The sequence below is a fragment of the Pipistrellus kuhlii genome, unplaced genomic scaffold (assembly GCF_014108245.1).
Source record: "Pipistrellus kuhlii isolate mPipKuh1 unplaced genomic scaffold, mPipKuh1.p scaffold_m20_p_1, whole genome shotgun sequence".
NCBI classification, from domain to species: domain Eukaryota; kingdom Metazoa; phylum Chordata; class Mammalia; order Chiroptera; family Vespertilionidae; genus Pipistrellus; species Pipistrellus kuhlii.
The window spans coordinates 129904065-129926943 of record NW_023425404.1 but is presented as its reverse complement, the minus strand read 5'-3'; the positions used below and the strand labels follow the sequence as shown (position 1 = coordinate 129926943).

General features: G+C 37.9%; 1 protein-coding gene across 3 annotated transcripts in view; it reads right to left on the bottom strand.

Moving 5' to 3' along the window:
* Positions 1 to 252: 252 nt before the first annotated feature.
* Positions 253 to 22879, bottom strand: part of COL25A1 (collagen type XXV alpha 1 chain) — a 452093-nt gene continuing 429466 nt past the window's right edge. For all 3 annotated transcript variants that reach the window (XM_036409348.2, XM_045589089.1, XM_036409357.2), the window contains 6 exons: positions 18491 to 18544; positions 16982 to 17008; positions 15991 to 16044; positions 11021 to 11098; positions 9152 to 9190; positions 253 to 5254 (listed from right to left, as the gene is read on the bottom strand). In XM_036409348.2, coding sequence (XP_036265241.1) covers positions 5252 to 5254; positions 9152 to 9190; positions 11021 to 11098; positions 15991 to 16044; positions 16982 to 17008; positions 18491 to 18544 — 255 coding nt within the window. In that variant the 3' untranslated portion in view covers positions 253 to 5251. The remainder of the gene's footprint in view (positions 5255 to 9151; positions 9191 to 11020; positions 11099 to 15990; positions 16045 to 16981; positions 17009 to 18490; positions 18545 to 22879) is intronic.

Sequence of the window (22879 nt, the reverse complement as noted above, 5' to 3'; positions counted from 1 at the left end):
TGGTGGAAATAAGCTAATGGGGTGCAAGGAAATTTAATCCATCAGGATGAATAATTGTGGGAGAATGATGAGTTTGGAGGGGAAGCTCAGCCTAGAGGCATTACTACCTCAGAAACAGAGTACAATGTTTTAAAGAAAATCATCATAGCTAGGTATGTGCACTAAGTTGAATGATGGTATCAAAATATTGTAAAAAAGTAGAATAAAATGACTTATGAACTATGTTTAAATCAGATAAAACAGGCCAAGGTATTCATGAACATCAATAAAGCTTTATAACAGTTCAATTCATTTCCATTGTTTGGATTAATATTGTAGTAATTACACACTTTGTACATTATGAAAATAAGTCATAAATAGTGTAAAAATAATTTTGAAGATCAACTTCTCACAAACTAGGAACCCTGTAAACAAGTTACAAAAGCAAATAAAGACAAATGAGAAACTGAGCATAATGCAATTATCTTCAAACTGCAAATTGAAAACCACACACTTCTTTTGATTCAGCAATGTCAGCAGGAGAAATTAAAATGAAACTGAAATAAGAAATCAAACAGAGAGAATTCAATCTTTCAATTATTTACACTGCTGAGAAAAACAGGTTTGTTCCATATTTACAGTGATAACACATAACACATTCTTAGAATAATCAATTACATGGGACTGGCCCACAAAACATTAAGAAAAATATGCAGTGTAATGCTTGCCAAAATATGTTTTCTGCATTTTCCTTTTATTTTGTATTCATGTGATTTTTTTTTGGCAATATAAAAATAGCTGCACATAGAGATGAACTTTAACATGTAAAAAATACAAATAAAAATATAATATTTTCTAAAGGAAAATCAGATACATACATCTTTTAAAAATGTTATTAAGTTGCATGAAACATTTACAACAGCATAAAGAACGTCCACATAAATGTCAATAATAAGACATTCTTTTGTGAATCCAATTTATCAACCGCATTTTGAGAAATGATGGTAATTTATTAAGTTATCAATAAATCATAACTGGTCAGGTTGAAAAGTCTTCCTATTCCCAAAAGGACAATTCTGTCAAGAAGCTGCACAGGAAATCTTATGCATTTAAATACATGAAAAAATCAGACATGCCATTAAAATGTTTCAGTATTGTATTAATGAAAATTAAACCCACTAAAAATTTAAGTTTATGGCATATAGTATATCTAGTCAATGTGAAGTTATTCAACAAAAGTAGAGGTACACACAGAAGGCTGACAAAATCATCATTGGTCAATTATGTTAATTCCATTAGGAATGAATAATTTTAACAGCCAGAATCAAACACAGGTAATTGTTATTTATAAGAATATATGAATACGTTGTTATGGTCTTGACTTTCTAGAGATAGCAGGGATTTTGTGTTTTGTTTTGATATAACTTGAAAAAGTTTACTTTTGGAACTGTAATTATTGATATTACTTGATTATCAAGAAATAGGAAAGATGCCAATATTGGCATATTTCTACAATTACATCATTCACCATGCAAACATAACTGACTTCTGAGAAAATCATACAGAGGGCCAAGAAAAGATGAAAAATAGTATTAACATTTTATGCTACAATAGTAATATTAAAAAAATTTAAACCTTGGAAAATTAAGCACATTTTCCAAGTGATAAAAATATAAGCTACCAAAGACAATTTTTCCATAGCTACTGACATGCTGATCTGATCACTTTACAAACCAGGAAAGGACATGTAGGATGAACTACTAGATGCATACTGGTAAGTTCTTGCTGTCCCTTTAGAACATCATGCACAGGAAGTAAATTGAAGAACGAACATTTTTTTGGGAGATGGAAATTCAAGATATTCTCAAGTTTTATATAAAATCAAATAAAAAAGAAAAACTCTCCAAGACTGCTTTTCATAATGAAAATAAAAACTAGAAGAAAAATTTAGGCATATTTCTGCATCAGGTATGCTATGAATGTATGCAGACATCTACAATAATTCTGGTTTTGCCACACTTAATCAAATTAAGTCAGTTAAAAGATGAAAATGAAAGTTGATAAAAGGCATACAGCATATGACAAGAACATGTAATAAGAGGATCCATGATCCAAGTAAGGACATATCATCTGGAGCTTATACTGTTTTGTATTCTTTTACATTTAAAAAGACTAGTCCTTGTACCATTATTACAACAAATTCATGAACATGAAAAAATAAAACCACACACTAACTGTTTAGGAATGCTATTAAACTGGGAAATGAAATCTATAGTAGAGTTTCACCGTCCATAAAGAAAAAGAAATACATCAGCACCATCATGAATGAAAAACAATTTTAAAGCTAAAACACATACCAATTTGGTATCCTTAGAAGGTGCTTATCGGAAATAGAACCTGATTTTGACTTATTTCCATTGTGTCCTTCAGGGGTTTATCTCAATCCTCTATTCAATAATATAAATTAAAAGAAAGAAATCTTTAAGAAAAATATGTATCTGCCAACACATATATCAGCAAACATAATTTATTAGTTCATTTGGCAATTATTTGATGATGAAATGGATGGTTGGAAATATTTTAGGAACCAAAAATTTAAGATTATCCATAGTGGTTAAGACCTAGTAATTCCACTGAACAAAGAGGAGTGCTATCATCCCTTTGTTTGTCCAAAGGAAATAAATGTAATGGAAGTTAATTTTATTCCTTAATCATAGAATAAAAGTCAATGTTGTAAAAACAGAGCAAAATCCCAATATACACATAGAACAGAACAATATTCTTAAGGGCTGTATTTAAAAAAATTTTGTACATAAAATGATTATCTTTTGAGGTATTCTCTTTAGAAGCTGTGCAAGTTTTAAATAGTGATCCATCTTGATACCTGTTTTTACTAAAGGAGTAAGAAAGATACATAGAATGAAATATAGCCACCAGATTTTTCTCAAGACACTACTGTTTGGTTTCCTGAAAATACTGTAGTTCTACCCGCTTTAGTTCATTTTCCCAATCTATTTAAGACAAGTCGTTTTAGACATTGAACGATAATACCTCATCCTAACCATGTCATAGAAGAGATCATTAGAAAAATGCCCTCTATTGTTTTAAAAAATGCCAAATTGGCTTCAGAGTGTGGAATGTTACTAGAAATGTGACCAGTTAGGTGGGTGTAATAGTTTGAACATCTTTCCAATCTTGAAAACTTAATGGAAATTAAAAAAAGGCAATGTGATAATTGAGCATTTGGTTACATAATATGAAAGAGATCATAAGGACCTAGGGTCCTTGTCTTAAAATCATATCTTAATTTCTGTCAGCCCAAGTCAATGATGAATTAGGTTCCCCTCTGGTGGTAACAACCTATGCATGAAACTTGAAAATTTCCCACAAAATGGTGTTGAGTCCAGAGAAAAATTATATTGCCCCATAAGCTAAAAGTGATTATTCCTCATTGATGATGTTTCTCCTAATGGAACTCTTCCACGTAGAGCAAGCCATTTCAAAACATGCTACCAACACTTTACTGTGCAAAGAAATGCTCAGTCTAATACAGCTAGGTAACTTTTGAGCAAGAAGATGAAAAAATACTCTTAATGGAAACTAGACGGCAACTATATTTCACAGCTTTCTGAGATCTCAGATTTGGTCTGTGCATAAGAAATGTAAAGAAAAAAAAAGAGAAATCTAAATATGAACAAAACTTATATCTAAGTAGAACTATAAAAATATAGAAATGAGTTAATACTATCAAATGTGACCAAATCTTGACTTTATCTTAAGTGATAATCACTATGTATGTTATATTTATCATATGAAAAAAAAAATGTCAAAAAGTACTGAAAAAAATTTCTTAACTTTGATACTTTACAATGACTGAACTGAAAGTGGAGCTTCTTTTCCATTCTCTTCAATTATTCATAATGAGAAAGAAAGTTAGTAAAACGTTATCTTGATTATTGGTTCCGTTATTAGAGTTTGAAGACTTTTCTTTTTTGAAAAAAAGTTCAAACAAATATGACAAAAGAGTCTCAGCTTAGTATTCCTTGGAATAAAAAAAGAAAGACAAGAAAAAGTATTTATAAGAGCTGGAAACATGTTCTGTTTCTAGAACTTTGTAGAAAATGTTTGAAATGAGTTTGATTTGGGAGAGAACGGAGGCTCTCGCATCAGCTTCAGCAGAGACTGTGGAGTGAGCCCCCTTCAGGAAGTGTGATCTCTTCAGCAACCTGAGCTTTGTCGGGAGGGACACACCCTTTCCTAAGAATCAGAGGCTGCCATTCCAAGGATCTTCTACGCCAAAGAAGAGCTGTATGTCTCTGTCATTTTTCCAAAAGTACCCATACCAACACCTGCTGGAAGTCAGTTTATCAGAAGAAAAAGTTTGCTGTTCTGGGCGCCTGCACTCCTACACCTCTTTCCTGCTTGGTCACAGGAGAGGCAGCGCAGGGTACTGAACTGGTCCTCTTTCCTGTCTTCACTGCCAAGGGCAGCCCAAGGAAAATGAGCGGCACAACCAGCTCAGCCCCTTGCTATTTCAACCAAGGTGGCCACGGGAGCCCACAATGCTGGACGCTGTAGATCAGCAGCTGGGACTGCAACGCCCTCAAAATACAAGACCACTTGTGTGTGTGCTCTCCACCACTTTATCTCTTTTTGGCAATAAGCCACGGTGTAACCCCCTTGAGATGACAAAAGAAAGAGAAGCTCAGATGTGACGGAAGGACTCATCAGGAGGCATGCTAGCATCTGAAGGTGCACAACAGCAGGCAGGTCTGGCAGGGACATGCTTTTTTAGTCAGTTTCAACGGGTGGTGTGAACTCCGTGCTAATAGCGAAGGTGAGTAGGAATGTGACGATAAACGCTAACATTGGTCAGTATGGTACATTTTCATAGTTTTGAGTCCATATTTGGTCACAATTTTATGTAAACTATTTCATGGCCCCTTTTGTCCATGCAAGTAGTAAGCCCAAAGTAAGAAAATAGCAAGAACAATCATTCTCTATCACTGATATGTCCATATAAATAGGCATCTTTACATAAGATAAAGAGATACTGATCTATAGTTTTCTGCAGGCTTCTCACTAGTTTCACATGTTGCCCAATTTTGGATGTAAGCGAAGAAAAGATGGACACGTGTACTACTGCAAACAGGAAGAAGCAGCTATATGTAAACATATCTCAGACTTGTAAAATCTGCAATTCAATTTTCAACTATAAATATAAAGAGTGGACCACTATATACACAACTTCATGCTCGGAAGGTTAGTTTCATCACTGCAGAAAAACAAACAACAAAAAAGACAAATATATAAAATTAGTGGTCTGGGATAAAAATTCCAAATTGACATTCATCTTAAGAAAACTGGTAGAACCCTGAATAGAGTTGTTGTTCGTCAATCAACGAGCCAATCAATACGGTTCTTACAACATGACTTTTCTAAAACTCCAGTGTCATCAAAATTTCCACCCTAGATTCCACCCACATTTTTCCTTTTGCTGCAGAGAAGTTTCTGGAAGTGTTTATTTCAGTAACTATTCTGGGAAAGCAGAAAGTTAGGATTTTTAGCATACAGGTGCCATAGTTAAAATACATGTCCTGTTTACAACGTACCTAACCTCTCCACACACTAAAACACACTGTGGGAAAGGCTGAGGATTCTGATCTCAGTGGCACTACTTACGTCAACACCAGACCCTTCCTGTTTCCTCTTTCCTTTTGTTAGTCCTGCCCCGCTGCGGATGGTGGGCAGGGTACACAGCCTGCTAGCAGGTCTTTAAACTGTATTACAGGTTCCACTGCGATCTAAGGCACCGTAAATCTCTGGTTCCTCATTCTGAACAGCCATAGTTATTAAGGTTTTCCTAGAACTAAAGTTAAGTCTGAGAGAACTGAGGGCCAATCATCTCTGAAGTATAAACTTATACAGCAGAGATCTTGGAGATGGTGACTTTTACTCAAAAATAAAAGTCAATGAGAAAAGTAAAATTTCCAGTTCATTAATGAAAAACTTTTGTTTTTCTCTCTCCAAGAAAAAATAGATGCTACATTAGATATGCTTACAAGAGGCTGGGAACTTTGTGATCTTTAGAGATGGAGTTCACTCCATATTTATGCATGTTGTGTCCATGCCAAAGAATATGGCCAGTGTGGGTCAGTGGTTGAGCATCAACCCATGAACCAGGTCAGGGTTCGATTCCCAGTCAAGGCACATGCCCAGGTTGCATGCTCCATCCCCAGTAGGGGTATGCAGGAGGCATCAATGATTCTCATCACTGATGTTTCTATTTCTCTCTCCCTCTCCCTTCCTCTCTGAAATCAATAAAAAAAAAACATAAAAAAATAAGGTGTGTTTTGTTTTGTTTTGTTAAACATGGAAAAAAAAGCTTTAGTAAGACATTAAAAATATGAAAGCTATAAGTATTTTTCTGATTAAATAGTTTAAAAAATATATTTTATTGATTTTTTTACAGAGAGGAAGGGAGAGGGATAGAGAGTTAGAAACATCCATGAGAGATCAACATGGATCAGCCTCCTCCTGCACACCCCCGCAACCAAGGTACATGCCTTTGACCGGAATCGAACCTGGGACCCTTCAGTCTGCAGGCTGATGCTCTATCCACTGAGCAAAACTGGTTAGGGCTAATTAAAGAGTTTTAATCTCCAGATGGGGATGGATACAACTTTAATAGTCTGTAAGTATTTTCTTAACCATAAATGCTGCCATTTACTCACTGTATTAATTACACCGTGAACTGGTACATCATTACTCTTCAAAATTCAAAAACTGAACTGTATATAAAAGGAAAAGTCATTTAAACAAAGATCAAATAATTTTTCATTAAAAAATTATTAGAGAGCAGCATAACCAAAGGGACTTGCTCATTAATCAAAGTGATTTACATGGCTGTCTCAATCTGAATTTTCAAACATTTACCACTATGCTCCAGAGGCTAATAAACAATAATGTTTAAAAGGAGGATCCACATAGAACAGGACTAAATAAGAAATCTACTGGACTTCTTTTAAAAATATTTAAAAAATAATTTGATTTGACAAAGTGTATTTCAGATAGCTAGATAGCTAAACTGACCACATAAGAGATTTTAGAATATTCAATTTTTTCTAATTGTTTCTACTTTTTGGGGAGGAGGGTGTTGAGAGAGGTTGATTCCAATGATTTGTTTTTGTGTGTTTTGAGAGTGTGATAAGCAATACTGAGTTTTATCATTGAATTATTATTATCTTTTATATAAAAAGATGCAAGATTTAAGAAATCCTTGATCTTATGTAGACCATGGTATCTATTTTGTGGAAAATTAGTACTTAAAAGGGAAATATCTGATTTTCTGATGCCAGACATATTACTATTAGGATTGGCCTTTTTATGAATTAAAAGATGATGAGTGCTTTGTTGCCATTATTATGACCTCACAGGAAGGAAGTGATTTAAAAGCAGCTGAAAATTATACGAACCAAGTTCTGAGTAGTGTTAGAAGGCTGGTAAAATAAGCCTTTCACATCCACCTCGATATCAGTTGTGCCAATGTATTAAAAAACCATTATAATATTGGATTACAGGTCAAAGAGCACATGGTCATGTCAGCTCAGGATATATTAAACATTCCGAGAGCAGGGGTAATGAGGGTGAAAGGATCCTTTTCTCAGGTGAAGAAGAACATGACGATAGGCCCATCTTCCTGAGAACCACGTGACCTCAGGTGTGATTGAGATAATTATCTGGCAGCTGAAAGTGGAGTTTGGGAAGCTACTAAATAAATGACGCTGCCGAGAAAGAAGGAAGGTGTTTCTTTCCCTGGTCAAGTGGGGTGAGAGTGGTCAAGCAAGAGAGTAAGTTACACAGGATCTCACCAACGCAGGTGATGAGCTAAGACGGAACCAGGAGAGTTAAGTTTCTCTTCATCTTTCTGCAATCCTACATAGTTTTACATGACTTTGCCAGTGAAACATGCCTGTCAAAAATAACTGAATAAACCACGAGGTTTTAGAAGAAAAAAAAAATGACCAAAGCAGCATGGATGCTTCCTTCTGGCTTATTTTACATCAGTGGAGCTCCTTCATCCTTCAGCAGCATGCATGCACAGGTTCCCATATTATTGTGTATAGGCTTGGTACTCCCTCAGCACAGCAGGGACACAGCTTTTCCCTGCTTAAGGTCTGGCCATTACTTCCCATCTTCTGCTTCTAGGTCTGTTACTTACTAGCTCTGTGCTTTGGAAGTTACTTATCCTCTGTGAATTCAGCTTTCCAATCGGAATCATTGAGGATAACACCTTAGGCAGTGGTTGGCAAACTCATTAGTCAACGGAGCCAAATATCAACAGTACAACAATTGAAATTTCTTTTGAGAGCCAAATTTTTAAAATTTAACCTTATTCTAAAGCCACTTCTTCAAAATAGACTCACCCAGGCCATGGTATTTTGTGGAAGAGCCACACTCAAGGGGCCAAAGAGCCATATGTGGCTCGTGAGACGCAATTTGCCGACCACTGCCCTAGAGGGTTATTGTGACAATTAAATAAAATGATACCCCTCATATAAAAGGGCTTGTCACATAGAAGGCTCTCTGTTAGGATAAGTTCCTTTTCCTACACAATGGCTATAGGTAGCTATATGAGGAGGATAGAATAAACTAGTACAAAGGACAGCAACTTAAATATAACCAGAATCTCCTAAGTAACTCAAGACATCACTGAAGAAAAAAAGTCATGCCTAATTTTCTGCTTTCTCAGCATTGTGACTAATATTGAAGGGTTCTACCATGTATTTGCATGTTTACTTAAGTAACTGAGTATAAACAGAAAAACAATCACAGTCAAGAGTAGTTTGAAACTGGGAATACAAGGAGGTCATTGAGAGACAAGCAAACCATGATGGAGATGCACTGCCTGCCCCTTTCCATCCAAAGCAAGGACTAGATGGGGAAGGCCCAATCACAATGTTTGTTGGGAACTGTTTTCACTCCTCAGTTCAGGAAGAAATCAGCAGTAAAAATAACAATGGAAAGGTATCTTTTTTTTTTTTTTTTTTTTTGAATAGCCAACAACTTTTAGCAATGCCAAATTCAAAAGGTCTGCTCTAAATGGAAAAGGCTAGGCCAGGTGAAGAGAAAGGGGGAGTGCTTCTTTTAGAAATAATTCCATAAGCCCTACCTTTTGCCAACAGCCAGGCATGGGTAATCCATCTGGACCCTGTTTTAATGAGAAGAATAAGAATTCCTAAGGTCCCACAAAAGTGATCACACTTTATGATTCACATGCTCAGTGGCTTAAAAGATGGATTTCTACTCTTTTATTCATAGGCATATTTTTCTAATTATTAACCATTAACTCCCAATATAATACCTAATGTTAATTAAAATGAAGAAAATTAAATTTATTTTATTTTATTTATTTATTTTTTTAGGGAGAGTAGACATTTTGAAAATACATAAAGTATAAGAAAATACGCCTAATTTTGAAAAAGCAATTTACAAAGCATAGTGGTCTACTCAGTTCTACCTTGGGATAACAAATCTGTACTATTCCTTCTAATTTCATTTACATATATTTCACAATTATCTTTATTAAGTAAACTGAAATAACCTCACTTCCTAGTCACTATTGTCTATGGTTGAATGCATGATAATGATGAATAATCAATGATGAATCATTTCTATCTGAAGTTTATAGCTATTCAGAGGCTATTTTTCACTTTTCTATATTGAAAGCAGATATATTGGAATATATTTCATCAACCAAATTAAAACATAGGCAGCCTATTTATATCTTTACAGTAGAATGTTACTTATAGAATTAATCAACTTTTCTACTAAAATTCTTTAGAAGCCGGTTAACAAATTCTGAATAAATCTGGGATTCCTAAATGCTGCAGAATTTACTTTTACTTAAAGTGTGACCACTCTTCAGATACAAATGATATAAATAAAGCAGGGAGAGTTGGGATGTGATGAGGCATGCTTATGTTTCCACCCAACAAAATGATTGTAAAGTATTATTTATTATCATTACCAAAATAAAAGACTGGGCACTTCACATTGATATTTTCTAATTGTAATAATGAACTGAACACAATTTTTTTCCCATAAATGCAATCTCTTAAAGGGCTTGAGAAACAAAGTTATCTTTATAGAAACATGCTTATCATTAAAAAACAATATAAGAACATGCAGACAAATATTACCATCAACACTATCATAAAATGTTTTCCTTTACACCTCAGAAAATATAAATATACTTTTTAAAACAATGTAAAAAAACAACAACAACCCCTCTTTGAAATAGCTTTATAAGATATTTGGGGAAAATTCGGTACTGCCAGATTGGTACAAGGAGAAGGATCACCCAGTAGAATTTTAGATTTTAGTAGAAGGAGGATTTTGGGTTCATGCCAATGGAGATAAGGGAGTTCTGTCTACTTTAGGAAAGTGAGTTTCAAAAGGAAAGACCATTAAATCCAAAGGTTATGTGACAAAGAGGAGAGCGTGGGCTGTAGACTGTTATCTTCAGAAGCTCAATGAAGCTTGGTTTACTTCCCTACAGTCTCTTCACAGCAATCCCTAGAAATGGCTGCTCCTGACTGCAGAGGCTTCACTGTGTAGGTTTGGCCTTACAGCCAGACAGAAATTTAGTGGAAGAGGCAAAAATGTCTTTATTTCCTTTAGGGGGAAAAAAAAAGTTCAATTTAGAGGTAAAACCCAAAGTTATAGGCTAGCTGTGCCTTTCCATAGAAGCCTTTCATGTAATGTCAATGTAATCTTTATTTATTGACAAAACCCCAGAAGGCAGTCCCGGTTCATGTCAGTTGTGAGAACGTTAGGAGATTAGTGTCCAGTCACTGGTAGACATGCCTGCTCACTCCCTTCACTCTGCAGAGTCGAGGAAGGAGCCATTCATGCACATGCATGTAGTGTGTTTATCGTGTAAAGCTTGGTCCAGAAGCACCACTTTACACCCATAGAGATGAATATGTAATAAACAAAGGAACTGCATGCAGGATGGTAGGAAAGAGAGATACTGTACCAATTGGCAAGGGGCATCCAGCCCATCCAGGCCAGGCTGGCCTGGCTCCCCTTTTTCCCCCTTAATGCCACGGAATCCCTGTTTGTAAAGATTAACTCATAACGTTACTAACAAGAAATCACTTAGGCACAAATTCTGCTACAGAAACAACCACAATAAGAAGATGCTGGGAGAAGAGCAACTCTTAAGTGCAATGTAACATACGATTGGACAAAACTCCCCATATCATGAGGGATTGAGCCTCTGTTGAGAAGAACAGAACCATTCGGTTCCTCTTTGGAGCCTCCGTTCACGTTGGATCAACACTTGAGTGTTAAGAAACCAGGCAGAGCTGGTGGCCAGACCCAAGATGTGGAGCGTAACGGGATTACCCAGAGGGATCGTCCTAGTACCTAGTAGTCCGTGTTAAATGATCCCATCAGAATCCCACTTTTATGGGCCCCTTCAGGTTGCTCTTCTCCCAGCGTACCCCCCTCACACATGACATCTTGAGTCAGAGTTCCATGAGTCAGACATACCAACGGGCAAGGTGCATCTAATCCAGGGGCACCCTGTTCTCCTTTCTCCCCCTTGGGCCCCTTTTTGCCTTTCTTTCCCTTTTCCCCCTGTGGACACAAGGGTTTAAATAAAAGACAGGTTTTATTGGAGGGGGGAAATAATGGTGATGCAAAAGATGACTTAGCCATTAGAAGTCTGGAAGGGCATTTACCATTGTTTTCTGGTTTAGGTAAGGCATGATACTATAAAAATAACAGAGTGACCATGGATTCTGGGTAACGATATGTGGCATTTTACTTACGTTACTCAAAAATTTGATAGAAGGAGACCAAAGGCCAACCCATCACGAAGGAAGATCAGTGCTGACAGAGAGCCCGGTGCAGTGGATCTGGCGTGTGTGTGTGTGTGTGTGTGTGTGTGTGTGTGTGATACCAACTGTACTGAAGCCAGCCAGTGCAGGTGTGGTTCAGAGGAATAATGGATACTTCTCACAATTTTCAATACTTGTCAACTTGTTTTCCCCCCTAATCCTGTAATAGGCGAAAGCTACATTGAGCCAGAGAAAATAATATTAACAGCGTCTACCTTTTTGAAATATAAACAATTTTATGACATTATTTTTTGTAGTTCTCATTAAAAAAAATATTCAATGTATTAAAAATATGCTTCTATTTATTTTAACATTTGTTTTCAGGATACTAAGAGCAAATAATTTCCTTATCAAGTCAGATAAGTGAAGTTAAAAAGTGCTAATACTTCTTAGCAACACCAATGGGAGAAACGGACTTTTTTATAAACGCAGGGATCTTCCTCAATTCACTCTTATTGATCTCATGCCAGGTGCTCACAATGGTAAATGGGTTTCCAGCTTACTTACAATTAAGAATAAATTCTGTTGAGGAGAGGAAAAGCAGTTTGGACTCAGCTGCGCTAACACTAAAAATGAGGTAGGCAGGGTAATAACATAGTGGGGAGGTAGCCGTGGAAATTAGTGTTTAGGAATCAAGGTGAAGGCTGTGGAAACCCGCCGTGGGTCAGAGGGATGCTGGAACATAGGAAAGGAGGCAAAAGGAGGAGAAGGAAGGCAGGCGCCTCAGCCGTTTTACATTAACATAAACACCTGCATATTTACAGACAAGAAGCTGGCGAGTACAACATACAACACATACGCAGATTAGGGTATTCATTCTGCAATCAGGATGGCAGTTACGATAAAATGGAATAATTTCAGAAGCCAAACAACGTGAATATTCAAAGGTAAAAAGACACACACACAACAGAAATGTGAGATATGCATTCGAACAAACATATTTATGCTGACTGCGTGCGTGAAAGCTTCTCAGTTCTGTCCTGTGCGCCAAAAAGGTTGCAGCAGAAGGCTCAGAATCAAGCACACTCGGGCTGAAAAATAATCTACCCAGCAGAGCTATCACTCAGAATCGAAGGCCAGATAAAGAGCTTCACTAATAAAAAAAAGCTAAAGGAGTTCATCACCGCCAAACCAGAATTATATGAATTGCTGAAGGGGGTTCTTTTAGAAGAGAAAGTAAATAAAGATAAACACTATGAACAACAAATATGTAACTATCAACACGTGAATCTAAAAACCAAGGGAATTAAAAAAAAATCTTATGAACAATATTAACTGGTGAATATAATAGAATCAGAGGTATGGAAGGGGAGTGGACTGACGATTCTTGGGGAAAGGGGGAGAGAGGAGTATAGGAAGAGACTGAACATAAACTGTGCACCTATGGATGAGGACAATGGGGGGTGGGGAAAGGGCAGAGGGTGGGGTGGGAACCTGGTGGAGGGGGGAAAATGAGGAACTTTTGTAATAATATGAACAATAAAGATTTATTATTAAAAAAAAAAAAAGAACACTCGGGCTGTTGTATTATAATACTAGGGAAAGAGAGAAAGTCTGTGTGGTTTAGTTGATGGTGATTAAAGACAAAGCCTAGAGAAGCCAGGGTGAGATGGGAGCAGGAGTGACAGGAGGTAAGCTGGGAGGAGCGTTGAGGAGTAAATTGCTCACTCACGCGGAATGAATCAACATACTTCATCAGCAAATAACTCCAGTGCCACGACATGAAGTGGATGTAAACTTGTTTAGGTGAGTAGGTGTGACCGACACCAGGTGTGCTAGGTCTTATTCATTTAGCATTCACTTCATTGTTTGGTAAATCAACTCATATTAATAACTTAGCCAAACTGTGTTGTCATACTGATGCTGACTGAGATTTTGGGAATAATTTCTCAGTAATATTTTTGTAAACTTCAAGCGTTATGAAAAACAGACACAAATTTATTTTTAAATCCTCACCTGAGGGAATTTTTCCATTGATTTTTAGAGAGAGGGGAAGAGAGGGAAAGATAGAAATATCTATGAGAGAGAAACACAACAATTGGTTGCCTCTTGCATGTGGCCAGGCTGCAGAGGAGCCTGCAACCGAGGTGCGTGTCCTTGACCGGAATTGAACCTGGGACCCTTCACTCTGCAGGGCAACGCTCTATTCGCTGAGCCAAACCAGCTAGGACACAGACATGATTGTATAAAGAACAATATATCAGTGATATTATTAATCAACCTAGTTTTATAACACAAAACCATCTGTCCATCTGGGTATGAGCACATTAAGGGTTCCTGCTAATATTAATCGCTCATGTCAAAGAATGCTATACATAAAGTGTTCACACTTCGAATCTAATTTTCCTATAGATAAAACTTCTATACAATAGGAATCTGAAATATGAAAACATTTTGTATGGGTGATTAACATTACTCTGAGGATTACATTTATAGGTTAGTATTTTCATAAGTTAAAATGCTGGTATTTTCTTCTTTGTTTAAAAGAGCATTAAAGTAAGTATCCTCATAATGGGACATACTTTGGAGTAAGATTTTGCACTCACACTACCCACCAGGTAAATATCTAGAAAATCTATAATCTTTAAAGTATGCCTGCCTTGAGCTAAAGTAGCAGTACATTTATATTTTATGGTTAGAATTTGTAATTCAGACTAAAAGAATTATTATTATTATTATTATTATTATTATTATTATTATTATTATTATTATATATATTTTTTTTGCCTCAGCGGCTTTGCCTGTGAAATGGGAACAAAATAGCACCAACTTCAGGGGGTTGTTATGAGGTTGAAAAGACTATCACTTTTGGGAAAACACTTAAGTGCTCAATAAATGTAATCAGATTCATGGTGGTGGCGGCGGCGGTGGTGGTGGTGGTGCTTTTTACATAACCACTCACATGAGCTCTCTTACCAATGGGAAGCTAAGTCATACTTAAGGCCTGTAAAATACAGAGCAGTCTTCACACCTTTCTTTCTTTGAAAATTCTCACTTGGCCTTGCTTTTCAAAAGCTATGAACTTCCCTGTTAAAAAAATTGTTTTCCTGCTGAAACTGGTTTGGCTCAGTGGATAGAGCCTAAAGACTGAAAGGTCCCAGGTTCAATTCTGGTCAAGAACATATACCTTGGTTGCAGGCACATCCCCAGTAGGAGGTGTGCAGGAAGCAGCTGATTAATATTTCTCTCTCATCAATGTTTCTAACTCTCTAGCCCTCTCTCTTCCTCTCTGTAAAAAAATCAATACAATATATTAAAAAAATTTTTTTCCCCTAGGGTTTTGAAACAGTGTGTTGTTAAATAGATCAGGACATGATTTACTCTGAGAAATATAACTGAACTGTGAAAGTGCAATTTACATTTGAACTGTACAAAATTATTCTTCAAAGATCTAAGCAAAGGGGAGAGAAAAGGAAAAAAAAATGATTTAAAAAACCCATAATCTAAACTTTACTTTCAGACAGATAACTCTTTTGCCTGATTTTGGACCCGGTGTACCCTGGAGCTGATGGACCTGAGATGGAACCTAAACATGACCTCAGAAAATACACCAACATCTTCACTTAAAAATACCTACAGCCCCTAAAAGCTGCCTAATGGACTCACTGGGGTTTATCAATCACACTGCTTGTCTTCTATTTTTCCAGTTAAAAAAAACATCAAGACACAGAACATATCTCCCATCCCTTCCCTAGGAATGCTGGGAAGATAACTAAAGCTTTACTGGGTTGGGCGAACTTGGCCAGAAAACCATTACGGATTTGTGCTATTTCCATTTACGTTAATGTGTAATTTTTTCCCCCCACTTTCAAGAATCCCTGAACATTACATCTTTCAATACACTGGTGTCAGGTAGCTGAAAAATAGTAGCCAGGCTATCTGGGGATTATAATGTTTTCCTCCATATTAGACAGTGCTCTTATTGCTAGTGGCAAAGCCTTCTTCCTTCCCCTGTGAAGGGCCGAGTCCTCAGATCAGGCATCAGCGTGTTTTTGGAGCACAGGACGGAGAGGGGGCAGACGCAGGAAAGACCCGCCCCGCTGAAGCAAAGCAGACAGCACGACAAAGGTCAAGCAGGCACATGCTGGGAGGCAGAGGTCACCTTTTCTCCCTTTTCTCCTAGATCGCCCTTCTCGCCTCGTGGACCAGGGAAGCCCTAGGGGACAAAAAGCAAACCAAAGAGATCGACTGATGTAACGGTGGCACAATCAAGTGGAAAACATAAATTTAAAATGGCATGTTTCTGAAACAGAGACAGAAAGGAAAAAGGCATGTCAACAATCTCAAAACTTACAGAAAGTGGCACTTAGGAATAATAGTTTGCTAACATGACAACTATCTACATACTAGAGGTTTCTTGATTTTACTCCTAAGAAATGGACAGTGGAGAGAATATCAGGATCCTAGTTTGAACCCTGGGAAGATCACTGCTCTGTGTGGCCGAGTGCACACCTCTTACCTCAGCATTTTAGTCCTCTGACTAAAATGGGGTTAATGGTCTTTACTACACAACTGTTGGTGGGAGCATTGAATGCGATGGAATAAAGTACCAGAATTATGTCTGCACTTACAAGTTGCTCAATGAACAGTAACTACTATTACTTTTGCTATTGTTATTATTCACCTAATACAGGATAAGCAGTGTGCATTTCAAGAGGCATTTACGTTTGAGATTCTCTATATTTATAGAATTGTAAGATAAATAGGGACTTTCAGTTAAAAAATATGGTATAAGAGCTTTGAGGATAGATATAATACACCATTACTTAAGGGTAGCAGGTGAAAGATACTTTAATTTTATGCATATTTTAAAATAAGTGGTTCACATACAAATGTTGAGAGTGCTCTTAATTTGGGAAAGTATTTTAAAGTGGCACTATCAATTATCAATTATTAATTTTATACCAGATAATTACTTTTCCCCTTTATGTTTATTTTACACAAACACTCTTAGTGTATTTTATGCGTAGCAATTTTTGTTGTATACATATCTACGTGTACAGAAACAATAAGACATATCCTTGCTGTTATTGATGATGGAGACCATCAGCATCTATTATAATAGGAAAATGCTCATTGCATGCATTACTTACATCAAGACCAGGCTCTCCATCTTTCCCCTGCCAAAGAACCACAGTAGCTGTATTAGTGTCCTTAGGTTTCATGAATAGGTTATTGTTTTCATTAAGGCTGCCTGGACATGCAACACTAGTATTAGAACTACTTCACCAATGTGAAAAAGAACTGATTAGTATTACACATTTCCCCCCCACCAAATCAAGTGAAATGACTGTTAGTGTTGCTGTTACGAGTCATGAAAATGTTATCTTATATATCAGGTTAAATAGTTTGCTTTTTTGCTGAAGTTGAATGGTTGGTGTCCAAGTTATCAAGTCAGAAAGTAAATTGAAAGCAAAAATCATTTAGCTGATTTCAAAACGACACCAGCACTAATACAGTATGCAAATCAATGCTGCTTTAATTCTCTGAGCAGTGAGCTCAGACATGAGTAAAAAAATGTGGAAACTTTATTGTTAAATATAGTTTGGATTTGGCTAGAGTGCACCTTGTCCATAAATATTGAGAGTGTGGAGGTCACAACTTAAAACACTGTTTTTAAGTAAACTTTGTAAACGGATGATCCCCAAATATAAAAGGAGCCAGAGGCCATTGAGCAAGGATGATAAATGCACTCCATGGCGCAGACGGTCAGGGCAGTGGCCTATTGTGCCTCACAATGGATCCACCCAGAGTCCCTGGGAGGCTGCTTTGATTCCATCAACTGAAATCTATTTTAAAAACCAGCCTTCACTGTAAATCTATTTTAAAACCAGCCTCTCTTTTAGCATTGAAGTAATGATGGTTTTGGTTTATTATTTCAGTTCATAAAAACTGAAATCCAGGGTATGTGGAAGTGCATGGAGGTTACAAACCTCAATACAAGCATACACTTCTATTGCAGTCCTTCCCTACCCAATAGGGTCATTTATGGTGATCCCAAAAATATTGTCCTAAAGCAAACCCAAGGCCTCAATTTGAAGTCTGTGTCATTGAGAATTTTTATCCACATCCTATGTTCAAGATCCCCTGTGATGACAGTAACAGAGGGATCAGAGGCATCGAGTCATCGGAAACATCAATTTGAGAAATAATTAGCAAGAGTGGTTTTAGTAAGTAACCTATGAAAACAGATAAAAGCTGCAGGAAGCTGTTTTAAATAAAGCTCCTACTCCCACTTCTGGTACAGTGGCTTTCCAAAGAAGTGCCAGTCATGGGCGTCTGTCCAGTCAGATGGTATGGGCAAGGTGTCACTGGACAGGGGAAGTCCCACCTTTAGGCTGCTGCTGTCCATCCATGGACAAGCTCTGATCCTGTCCGTCTTGTGACGTGTGAGGGCATGAGTCTGTACATGAGTGGGAGGATGACACGAATGTGACCTGTCTCTGGAGGACATGGTGATACTGGGGTTGGAGAGAATGAGTGGACTGTTCTTGCTCCTGTAATGTGATTAGTTGGTCCCACAAGGGAGCGGTTACGTGTGTCAGTGACAGGTGATGTGTGCAAGCTGAAGGTGAAGACTGCACACGAGACAGAGAACTCACGGGCAGGCCATGGGGCCCTCTGGGTCCGGGCTCTCCCACAGCGCCTTTTTCGCCCTAAAACGAAAAGCAGAAAGTTCAAACCAGACACAAACACCAATATTCACACCTGTGCCCTAATGGCCCGTGTGTAAAGCTCCTGTTTGAATTATCACTCCATCAAAATACCGAAGGTTCAGCCTCTGCCAGAATTGCCATTAATGATACAGTAAAAGAAATCTACGTGAGACGATTTTATTAACTCACTTTATTATAGAAAGAGCATAAGACTTCCATTGCCTGGTTGTGCCAAAGGACCAGCATGTCTAGGATGCTGTATTAGGGTTTCTTGGGCATTAATGTGAAACGTTTATTTGTTACAAATTATTTTAAGTTATTATTTATTTATGTATTTATTTATTATTGTTACTTCTCACCCAAGGATATTTTTTCCATTGATTCGTAGAGAGAGTACTGGGGAGGGCGGGAAGAAGGAGGGAGGGAAGAAAGGAGGGAGGGAAAGAGAAAGAGAAAGGGGGGGGACAGAGAGAGAGGGAGAGAGAAAGAAAAGAGAGATAGATTGATTGGTTGCTTCCCACTAGGGCTGGGGATGGAAACTGCAACCCAGTTACATACCCTTGACCGGGACTAAAACCCTCGACCCTTTGGTGTATGGGCTGATGTTCTAACCACTAAGAAAAACCAGCCAAGGCTTAAATGATAATTTTGAATGTTTATAAAGAATAAGAGTAATTGGAGGTGGTCCCATGAATATGAAATAATTGCAACGACAGAGAAAAAGATATTCTGCGTTTCAAGTAGAAAACCCCCTCTGCCCCCATCTCCAAAATTAATGTGTCTGTCAGGACTTAGTGTGAAAACGTCAGGAGTCACGATGATGTTTACGTGAGTGGTCAGACAGAAAATGTTACCTCCTTTTATCACACTTCTGAAGAAGTTCAAAGGCTAGTAAATCTTTCTCATGAGTAAAGTGCCAAGTTCAGCTGCTAACTGTGAATGCAGATCCATGTATTTTGCTGTGTTTGTCTATACTCCAGATGCCCATTGGAGAACATTTAAAGTCCCGGTTAACAATCTTCTTTAATCTGAATGTGGGGATTGGTGAAGCTAATTAGCACTGTCACCCAGAAGCACATAAAGAACAGAAGGCCACTGAAAATAAATATGATAAATACTTTTGAACTTTTACTCAGCATTCCTGAAATAGCAGCATTTGCTTTCAGGAAAGTGGCAAGCTTTGAAATAAAACACATTTATTTTTATTATATTTATTTATTTAAAAAATATTTTATTGATTTTTACAGGGAGGAAGAGAGAGGGATAGAGAGTCAGAAACATAGATGAGAGAGAATCATCGATCAGCCGCCTCCTGCACACCCCCCACCAGGGACACGCCTGCAACCAAGGTACATGCCCTTGACCGGAATCGAACCCGGAACCCTTCAGTCCGCAGGCCGAGGCTGCTCTATCCACTGAGCCAAACCAGTCTCGGCTGAAATAAAACACACTTAAATTTGAATTCCTAACTATCTGTATGGCCTTAGGCAACTTTCTTTTTTAAATCCTCACCCAAGCTTATGTTTTTCTTGATTTTAGAGAGAGAGGAAGAGAAAGAGAAACATCGATTGGTTTTCTCTTCCTAGGCACCCCAAACAGGGATTGAACCAACAACTTAGGTCTGTGCCCTGACCAGGTTTTGAACTCAAAACCCTTTGTGTAGACTATGCTCCAACCAACTGAGCCACTGCCTCCCCTCCAGTCTCTCCCCGCCCCCCCCAACCCCCACAATCAGGGCTTAGGTAACTTTCTTAACCTTTCTGTGCCTGTGTTTCATTGGCTGTTAAATAAGAATAATAATACATATTCTACAAGAATTTTTCTGAAGACAATTTTTCTGATTATAAATTATGTAAGTCACTGTTGTCAAATATTGAATAATATGTCCCAGAAATAGTAGCTGTCATTATACAATAAAAGTTCTTATTTTTTTAATAAAAAAAAGGCTCAGCAACTCAAAGAGCAACTCAAATTAATTCAAAATAAATTTATTTCATTTTGAGCTGGCATGTTATTTATGATTTTTAAAATGGTGTTGGTGGTGGTGGTAGTGGTGATAGTGGTGGTGGTGTGGGTATGTGTAGTGGGAGGTAGGGGTTTAAAAGGAGAGCTCACATAGCCTGGGTAGATCTAGTTTTAAAAAACTCAACAGATTAGAGTAGATTTCATTTGAAAAGGCTCCTCAGATTATTTTGATATACCTACCCCCTTCTTCCTCCTCTGATTGAGCACTTCGGCTTTATTTTGTTTTTGAAATGAATATACCATGGCTTATTTGAATTAAGCTGTCACTCAAACATTTGTGTGTGGAACTTCTCACATAGAATTGGCTTCCCCAAATAATTACTTTAAGCTAATAGCAATCCCCTTCTCTCAGCAGTGACTGGTTCAGGAGTGGACAGGAGGTGTGGGGGAAGTCAGCTGGGACGGAAAGAGGCACGAGAGGGGAAGGTCTGTGTATTCTGCCCATGGCTCCTGGAGGGGGGCGGGGGAGGTCAGTATCACGGGAACCTGGTTGCCAGTGGTCAGAAGACAAGGCCAGCAGGTGGGAAGGGCACAGAAGCAAAGCCGAGAATCCCTCCTTGAACATTTTTTTGTGTTTTTTTAAAAATATATTTTATTGATTTTTAACATAGAGAAAGGGAGAGAGATAGAGAGCTAGAAACATCAATGAGAGAGAAACATTGACCAGCTGCCCTTGACTGGAATCGAACCTGGGACCTTTCAGTCCGTAGACTGACACTCTACCACCGAGCCAAACCGGCTTCGGCTTAAACGTTTTATTATATAAAACAATAAAGGTCTTCATTGGACAATATTTTGAGTTGGGGGGGTCTGTCATTTAGAGTCAAAAGCATCCTAATGGTCTCCATTTGAAAACTTCCAGGAGTGAAATATTAACACATAGGGATTGGAAATGTGCAGCTTCTTCTCCTGGATTAAATAATTCAAAAAAAAAATAAAAAATAGAAAGTCTTGCAGCTCTCCAATTTAACAACTTCTGCAGCGCTCCTAAGAAGTTACAAGGCCAGACGAAGAAATCAGCTGAAGACAGGAACCTCCTTGAGCTTGAAGAGCTGAATACTAATGGTGCCAGTCACGCTTTTGACAGTTTCTGAACAACACTGTCAAATGTCTGGCTTCCTTTAGGCTGGTCTAATTTTATTCAGGCTCTCTCATTTGCATGTCTACACTAAAGAAATTATTCTAGAATGGCCCCCTTTCCCAATTCCTCCCGCTTTAAAACTTGAACCTTCTTCAAGACAAGTCCAGATGGCCCCTCCATCAATTAACACCGAGAATCACACTCCAGTTTAGCACTCTGGGTGAGGGGCACTTAGGGAGTACGGATATCCGACCCAGTTAAGATAGTTAACGTGCTGAGTAAATAAATACAAGTGTAACACTTTACACTGCCCACCATTTGACTTCAACTATGCCTTCAGAAATTCTTAGAGATTTCATTTGCTCTCCCGGTTAATCCTGCCCCAGGGCCGAGACCTGATACTCTTGTGACGGTGTGGAGCGGTCGGAAGTAGCAGCTGATTTACCAAATGGTAAACCCTCTTGAGCCCCAGGGCCTCCTGCCAAAAGACTACTTGAGATTTGCTGCTCCATTTTTAGTACATGCACTGCATTTCTTGATACAGTGCTCGAGTGGGTCAGCAGTGGAAGCTCTTCGCTTTTAAATATTTTTTAATGAAGAAGAGCTTCCTAAGTCATTGGCTTGATCTCAGAAATAAGATCAGATAAAGGTAGTTGCAGATTCAGACTATGTATGCCTCTAGGAGTCGCCTCCTTCTAGAAGCATTCTTGGACGAAGTCAGCTTCCCTCAGCACTGTATGGCAGTCTGGGCCTCTCTGTATTCACTGTGGCCTCATTATCTGGTTATTTTTCTCTCAGGGATCTTTTTTTCCCCCCCTCTGCAATTAGGTTGTAAGCTCTTCTAGATCAGGGAAAATAGCTGCTTCCTTTACAGTCCTGAATAAATATATGTCGTGTATTAGTAAACGATTATGGGATGAGGAATTAATTATAACGGCATTCCATTCACTGGAGCAAAATAGACTCTACATAAAAAGGAGGTGTGTGCTTCCATTTCATACTGAAAGCGCACTGTGCTTCATACACCGTAACATGTGATAAATATTTATGGAATGAATGAATTCAATTTATGGAACATGGTATTGGGATGTACGCCAAAGAAATCACTATGTGGACAAATTATCCCAGATTGGTGAAACTCTATCTAGTTTTAAAAGACCACAAGTGAATTATTTCCAACATTCTGAAGCCCTTGCTCTTAGGATCCTTTCCCCCCCCATCCCATCCTG